The 8,105-nt window shown below is 34.6% G+C and overlaps 1 protein-coding gene across 4 annotated transcripts; it reads right to left on the bottom strand.

Moving 5' to 3' along the window:
• Positions 1 to 907: 907 nt before the first annotated feature.
• Positions 908 to 3,759, bottom strand: BCA5 (beta carbonic anhydrase 5). 4 transcript variants are annotated; one of them, XM_088824394.1, is made up of 10 exons: positions 3,407 to 3,700; positions 3,236 to 3,303; positions 2,769 to 2,816; positions 2,458 to 2,619; positions 2,324 to 2,372; positions 2,099 to 2,212; positions 1,955 to 2,008; positions 1,691 to 1,773; positions 1,511 to 1,613; positions 908 to 1,396 (listed from the first exon to the last, which is right to left on the bottom strand). In XM_088824394.1, the coding sequence occupies exons 4-10, from the start codon at positions 2,586 to 2,588 to the stop codon at positions 1,196 to 1,198; spliced, it is 735 nt and encodes a 244-aa protein (XP_088680520.1). In that variant the 5' UTR covers positions 2,589 to 2,619; positions 2,769 to 2,816; positions 3,236 to 3,303; positions 3,407 to 3,700; the 3' UTR covers positions 908 to 1,195. The 4 variants fall into 4 exon arrangements, with proteins under 4 accessions (XP_088680520.1, XP_088680512.1, XP_012828469.1 ...); XM_088824386.1 differs by having other exon boundaries at positions 1,511 to 1,616; positions 3,407 to 3,656; XM_012973015.2 differs by lacking the exon at positions 2,769 to 2,816 and having other exon boundaries at positions 1,511 to 1,616; positions 3,407 to 3,759.
• Positions 3,760 to 8,105: the final 4,346 nt, after the last annotated feature.

The raw sequence follows: 8,105 nt of genomic DNA, 5'->3' as shown, positions 1-8,105 counted from the left end.
GCTCCGATAATTTAAGACTACCGTTCATAGGGTGGTTGGCCACTCACTCCATAACTGTATATCAAGAAACAGAAGAAGTTATTACAGTAGAGATAAGCTGCAGCTGCACACAAGAATTAAAGTTGGTTGTTTGTCTTAAAAGCCAACAACCGGTACTCCCACTATGTCATAATATCGATCTGTCGTTTGAGTTTTGTACACGCGCGTAAGAAAAACTAAAATAACCTTTGTCGTTGAAAAAATGTCGGTAAGAAAGCATTAATGTCTGATACAGTCAGATTAATAAGGGTAAAACAGGAAGAAAAATAAGGCATTATTGGAATTTTAAAGTGACAGATAATTTGGAAAACGGAAAATAATCGAACGGAATGGCGGTTGAGGAGAATAAAGCATTAAGGGGTGGTAGTTGGGGAAGTAATTAATAAGTTGGTTCTGTAGATATATGCCAATGTCAAAACAGCAAGCTAGCTAGACAACAATTTTTTTTTTTTTTTTCAATTTATTTTAATTAATTTCTTTTCTTTTTTTTTTCTGCACAAATTTTCGATCTGAAAGTAGACGATATTCATCGAGATTCGATCATATTATTTGAGATACAATTTTTTTTTCAAGTATACATTGTTTTGTCACTCTTACTGTTTTACCAATTTGATCAGTTCCTGAACGGCACAGGGTTTTCCGGAAGATCGTCGCCCTCGTCGTTGCCAGGTGGCAATTGAGGGTCTAGTGGGGTCCGGCCGTAACTCGGGCTCGGGAAATTCGGTCACTGGTGGTAAATTAGTCCACGGGGGGCAGAAATGGAATTTCCGGGGCTGGTGGTGCAAACTCGGGGAAACCGAAATTTGGAATATTATTATTATCAGGGGGGCGAATGCGTAAATTCCGGATCGTGAACAACAATCATGGCTAAGAACAAAGAAACTAGATTAGAATGAAACATTTTTTCCGGACAAGGAAAATCTTAATTCATACAATGTAATGAAACTTCTGTATTTAATTCGAGTGTCGAATTTACTGCAAACACCGCTCGACATCGGTTAACCATATGAAAAATTATAAACTACAATCACACATTTATTTCAAGAATCGAAGTGAACGTACGACGGCACAAACTACACAACACGACGGAAGCTTTGTAATAATACAAATTGTTTTCAACATACAGAAGACAAATTTAACGAAAAAAGCGAAGTTTTCAGGTCCAAAATTCCCGGTTTTTAATGGAGCATTCGCTATCGCCGTGCATGGTAGTACCCTTGTAATCGAGGGTCCATTTCTCGAACGTACAATCGATGAAGTCGTAGTAGCCACCATGGATCGAAAGCTTCCCGCGCACAACACGTTCTTCGATCCATGGATAACTCAGTAAGTTCATCAATGACCTGTTAATCGATTCCTGCAACAACGAGAACGAGATCAACACTTCGTCCTAGGTTCCTTTTTTTTTTTTTTTTGAATTTACGTAATAATTTATGTGATAGAAACACACACACACACACTGCGAACAAACCTTTTCACAGTGCTTGCACTGCTGATCAAAGTTGAGGTTTGAAGCAGCAGCTTTCGTTTTCGACTTCGCGGGGCTTCCAACAACCACCCAGCTTCTTATGAAGCTACTGAAAAATATAAATACCGTAGTGAGACACACACACACACACACATATATATATATATATATATTTAATCAAACCTTGAAATCACTTCATCTTGCAAGCTCATCAAGGCTTTGATTCCTCCACAGCAGCTGTGGCCAACGACGAGTATATTTTCGACCTGCACAAATATATATTACATATATTTACATATACTGCTAAATCGAAAAAAAAGTGTATCGAAAAAAGAAAACATTTGTTCCGTGTAGCTCTCTGTATTAAGTAAAAACGAAAAGACGAGTTCGCGAGATTGACATAATGAGGAACTTCTTTTTTAACTTTCGACAAGAAAATATGCTTACTTCAAGAGAATTTACAGCAAACTCGAGAGCAGCATTTGTTTCCGTAGGTCCATTCTGCATCAACGGAACACGATGGTGTGATGTACAAAAATCATATGTTTCAAATTTCATTACAACCCGAGCTGCGGTTTTTAAGTAATATACCTCGTGTGGGGGCACTAAATTGGCCACGTTTCGAACCACAAAGGCTTCCCCTGGTTGAAATCCTAGTACACTCGAGGGACAAACTCTCGAGTCAGCACATGCAATCACCATAAACTGTACTTTAGAAATGTCAAATTTCTCAAAATTTCTACTAATCATGATCGAGACTTAGAAATATTAAAAAAAATATAATAAATAAAAAAAAAAATACCAAAATAAAATTACCTTTGGGTATTGGGCCTCGGAAAGCTGTTGGTAGCGTTCTAAGTTGCTCCTAAACAATCCGAAAAATGTATAAACAAAGGCTCGTCTTCGCTTAATAATACTATTAAATCAGACAAACTTACAAAAATTCTTACAAGTATTTATCCTTTTTGAAACCGAGAAACCTATGCTTCAACTCCTTGAAATGATTGGCAGCCTCGTTAGTCACCCCACCGACTTTAGGCTCGTTTTCTACGACCTCTTGAGTTAGGCCTGGAGACTCCATTACAGCCTTTAATCGTACAGTTGATTTTGTTCTGTATCCATTACAGGGGGCAAGCGCACAACATGTAAGAGAGAATGTATCAATATCAGTATAATTACGCAAATTCATCGAGAAGCGTGTACTGTTTATTTAAAAACAAAAAAAAAATTAAAATAAGCATGCTTATCTCTCTGGATCAACCTTGAGTGTTGGAATGGAAGTCTTTAATCTTAAAAAGTAAGTAGGGTCCTATAAACCACCATCAAACAATGTAATTAGAAACCCGATGTGCAAGAATTAGGGATTCGAATAAGATTTTATTTACTTAATTAGTTTTTCTGTCTATCGGGCGAAGGAACTCTCTAGTTTTTGAACGAGCATTTATAGCTGCAGTTTAATTACGCACCGAACGACTGAATTCAACCTATTGATCATCAGTTTCGTAAACGAATTCTACGAACTCTGTAGTAAATAAAACAGAACTCGAATTCGAGTGTCCTACATGTCAATTTCAAGATTGCAACACATGCGAAGTAGAATCTTGTAACACAGACATTTCATCAAACACCATGAATACAATGCAACAAAAATCACTACACAAACATCTTTGATCGTTACATAAATGAAACACAGGGACACAAGATCAGCTGGAATTTTGAACCACTTACTTGACCGAATCCAAAGTTCTCAACTGGGTTTTCTCCATTGTCGGCGATCTCAACTGGGAGCCGAAGATCTTCCAGAAATTACACCAAAAAAATAAAATCAAGAAACAATCACAAAAAGAAAAACCAACATAAAAAAGAGAGAGAGAGAGAGGGAGAGGAAAGAGAGCTTACAATGGAAGATTTAGATGAATTCTTGGAGAAATCGGAGCGAGAGAGATACGAGGATTGAAAAACAGCCTGGGCCATTGTTGTAATTAATAAAATCTACGAATTTGAAGGAAAATTGTGATGAATCAGAAAAGAAATGAGTTGGGTTTATGATGGGTGTTGTTGTTTGTCTTAATTCGCAAAATATAATTCAGCGGTGGGTGGGATCGAAGTACACCTGTTTTTCTCCAAGAAAGACGGAGAAAACGAAGATGCAGTAATTTTTTTAATGCACGTAGACAAAAAATCGAGTGGCTTGTAGAAAATCAAGATTATTAGTAGTTATTATTTATTATTTATTACAAGAAAAGTGTGTGAGAGAGAGAGAGAGAGAGAGAGAGAGAGCAGTAGAATTGGAATATATGTCAAATCTGAATCTGAAAGTGAAACGACCCTTGGGATTTAGTAAAGGCCACTTCTTTCTTCTTGGACTCGGGCTCGGGCCCCGTAAAACGGGTAGGAGCGGCTAATGGGTTTCCGGGCCGGATGCGTAAACGGGTCTCGATACACTTATATTTTATAGGGTTCAAAATTCAAATAATCAAATTCTGAACATATATTGCTTATTTAACTATTGGGTAAATTACAAGAGCCCATGAGCTATGATATAATTACGAAAACCCCATTTTGTTTGAGTAATTATAATAAGGATAAACTTCATTTTACCTATCTGAACTATACCCAACATATAAAATACCCCCCTCAATTTTAAAACGTACCGAATCAGCCCCTCCGTTAAACTTCCGTCCACATCTACTGACATGGCACTTTGACCTATTTAATTGTATCCGTTGGCATGACCATTGGACTTTTCTCCGACGATTTCACCCCAATACACTTGTATATTTGATGGCTAATTGATGCTTTTCTTCCCAGTTTTTTTTTCCTTTTCTTCAGATCATGCATATTTTTTTCTTCTCCTTTTTTTATTTTTTTTTATTTTTTCTCTCCTTTTCTTTTTACTCGCTCAAAATTTTCACGAAAATTCTTAAATTCCTTTTTTTCTTCTCTTTTTTTTTTAATTTTATTTTCTCCTTTTTTTTACTTGCTCAAAATTTTCACGAAAATTCTTAAATTTCTTTTTTTCTCCCTAAAATGGTGTGCAAATTCCGTTTATTTGCACAAAATAATTTCATTTGAATTTGTGTGTGTGCAAATCCCATTTAAATTTTCATGACAATGTTTTAAATTTGCTTATTTAACTCGAAATTCCATTTTTTATAAATAATAATTACCCTTTTTTAGTAACACAAAAATAATTTCATATTCTATATTAAGGGAAAATGTCTAGCAGTAGCACAAACTCACGAGATTCTTGTGTTTTATGTTACAAATCCAAGTACTATGTTGCTAGATTTCCACAAACAACATGCAAATGCCAAAAAACAGCTGCCATTCGAACTGTTTGGACAAGTCAAAATCCCATAAGAAAATTTGCAGACTGCCAAAATTGGGATGTAAGTATGTTTTACATTCATTTGAATTCAAATTTACTAATGAATGCATATTTAGATATAAATTGTACATATATAACAGAAATCAAATGGTTGCAACTTTTTTCAATGGATTGAGTCTGGAATTTGCCCCAAAGGAATATAAATTGGACAAGGATTTGAGAGACTCTTGGAGCAAAATAAAGTGAAGATGAAGATAGTGGATACAGATAACGAAGAACTGAAAGCTCACAATTAAGAACTTCATGAAATAGCTCTAAATATGACAAGAGCCAACAAAGAATTGAAGTTGAAGTTAAAGCAGTTTAAAGACAAAAACCAAAAACTAGAATGTGATGTGTTTATGTACAATAAGTCATTGAGAACCCTTTATTTTTGCAAACTGCAGTGATTCTTCTTCTTTCATTTTTATAGAAAATCAATTGAAACCCTTTCCTAACTGAATACTGCCTAAGGGCTTTTCTAAAAAGTGAAGAATTGCCAAATATAAGCCCTACTTGAAGATTTGGTTGTTTCATTTCTGATTTTTTTATTAAAATAGGGAAATATCTCCTCTCTCATCATCAGATTCACTGGGTTCAGATAAAATTCAGGATCACTTTGAATTTCATTTTCTTCTACATGAAATGCTTCATCAATGTTAATCACTTCATTTTTTCTATTACTTTCAAGCCCATCATTACCTACTGGATTCCGACCATCACTTAGTGTATCACCCTCAGCAAAGTAATCGAAATCAGACAATGAATCATCATCAGACTCACTACCTGTTATTGGTGCATAGTTGGAATCACTGCTATCACTGTTATTTCCCTCCACACAATCCTTGTTACCTCCCTCCCCCATGTGATTGTTATTTCTCTCCCCCCAAGTCATCTAACTCTACCTCAGTTTCATCTAAATCACAAGCTTCAATGAACAAATCAATAATAAAGTTGTTTGTATCAGCATATGATTTGAACAATTCCATCACACCACTATCAGCAACAAGAATTTGCAAACCAAGTGCTACAAGATCATTATACCATATAAGTGTACTAGCAAGATATTCTATTTCTTGAACATACCCAATTATATCTATATATGACATCACATAAGGATCAATATCTTTCAAACAATAAACTAACCCCCCAACATAATCAACCCCTCTATCAATAAACATCCCTCCATAATTGATTTTGATAGTAAAGATCAATAATCAACCCCTCTATCAATAAACATCCCTCCATAATTGATTTTGATAGTAAATAGTTGATCTGACATATTCCATACAATACAAAAAAAACAAATTAAAAAATCAATAATACAGAAATGCATAGGTGATGTCACATAGTTGAAACAAATATAGAAAAGAAAAAACCCAAATTCGAATTAAGTAGATATCCCAAAATTGAAATCCCTAATTCACCCCTGAAATTATCCCCAAATTGAAAATACTAATTCGAAATATGAAAATCGCAATTGTTAATCCTAGTTCGAATTAACAAGATATCCCCAAATTGAAATTCCTAATTCCAACCCCTGAAATTATCCTAAAATTAAAAACCCTAATTCAAAATGTTATAATTTTGACCAAATTGAAACGAATTCGATTCACTTTCTCAAAACAAATCCTCCAACGCATTTCTATGCGATTCGTACCTTAAATCAGCCCCAACTGCTTCAAACGAATGCGACTTCTGTAAAATGCCAACGAACTCCAACAAATCAAGTGTTTCTTTGAAGTAGCTCCAACGATTCACGATTTCTTTCAAACGACAACTTGTTTTGGATGGGTTTCAGTACAAAGATTGGGAAGGCTCCTAAAAATGTTTAATTATTAACAGAAGAAGGGTGAGATAAAAGAGCTGAAAGTTGAAATCAGAGAGGTGGGTGAAGAGGAATTTTAGGGTTTTAATTGAAAATGTGAGATTTTTTTTTTTGCGTTTTTTTTGAGAAGTGTCGAGGGAAGCAGATTACATCAGTAAGATTAGTTAATGGAGGATATAAAAGTAATTGCACAGTCGAAAGTAACGATGTCAATTAATCTGTGTAATTTAACGTTGACCGATTATTGGGAGGGGCTGATTCGGTACGTTTTAAAGTTCGAGGGGGTATTTTATAAGTTGGGTATAGTTCAGGTAGGTAAAATGAAGTTTCCCTTATAATAAATCCCATCAACTATAAATTTTCTTACACGTCCACCCTTGCGGTTTCAAATTTAGTGGAATCTTCTTGATTATGTGGAATATTATCACTTTTGTACCAGTTTTACCCCATTCGAGCTCTCCGTTTTGAAGCTATATGATCATAAGATGTGTTTTTTGGCTTGTATATATCAGATTGTGGTGCATTAGAAAACTGTATTTTAACATAAAACGAGTACAAACTAGAACACATTACACATAATCTAGATGATTATGTTGAATTTGACACCATAAGGATGGAGGTGTAAGAAGATTCATAGTTGAGGGGGTCGATGTAAATATCCAAACAAGAGGAGTTTTTCATAATTTGACCATAACTCCACTGGAAATTCAGTGTACTTATTGTGTAAAACACACACTACATTAAAAACGCACACTGAATTACAAAAGAAGTACACTCAATTTCCAGTGTGTGTTTCACGGTGTAGTGCATTTTATTCAATGTGTTTTTTGGTGTAGGGCGTGTTTTCTTGAAGTATGAGTTTTTGGTTTAGTGCGTGGTTTTTTTTCAGGTGTTTATTTTGTATTGTAATTATTGTGTAGTTCAGTGTATGTTTTCGATGTAGTGCGTGTTTTATTTTTCATTGTGTGTTTTTGGTGTAGTGTGTTTTGTTTCTAAGCGAGTGTTAACGGTGTGTAGTGCGTGTTTTTTGTAATTTACCGTTTATTATTTTACAAGTTAAAAACATAAATCTTAATCTTTTGGGCAAATTACGGTCACGGTTCACCCATGATTTGTGGTTAAAGTACAAAAAAACGATCAACTATGAACTATGTATTGTCTTATATGTTCACTATTACGGTCTTAAATTTACATACTGAAGATGGGAATTTACGCAAATAATAATATGTGTATAATAATATTCCTCTTACTAAGTAACTCATACTTAATATACGAGACAAGTCTAATCGTTCATAGACTATAATAAAAACATTGATAATAAGATCATATACTCACAAATTTCATATAACATATTCGAAATCAAACAACTCGACGGTTACACATCAAATGAAAATTGTAGA

The sequence above is a fragment of the Erythranthe guttata genome, chromosome 2 (assembly GCF_056151865.1).
Source record: "Erythranthe guttata isolate IM_541 chromosome 2, IM_541, whole genome shotgun sequence".
In the NCBI taxonomy this organism is placed as follows: Eukaryota; Viridiplantae; Streptophyta; class Magnoliopsida; order Lamiales; family Phrymaceae; genus Erythranthe; species Erythranthe guttata.
This window is presented reverse-complemented; position numbering and strand designations above follow the sequence as displayed.

Excerpts from the sequence above, each read along its gene's own strand:
- BCA5 (XM_012973015.2), bottom strand. The coding sequence starts at position 3,481 with ATGGCCCAGGCTGTTTTTCAATCCTCGTATCTCTCTCGCTCCGATTTC. Across the intron at positions 3,304-3,406 it reads ATTCATCTAAATCTTCCATT|ATCTTCGGCTCCCAGTTGAG; the intron begins GTAAGCTCTCTT and ends AATTTCTGGAAG. Across the intron at positions 2,009-2,098 it reads ATTTAGTGCCCCCACACGAG|AATGGACCTACGGAAACAAA; the intron begins GTATATTACTTA and ends CCGTTGATGCAG.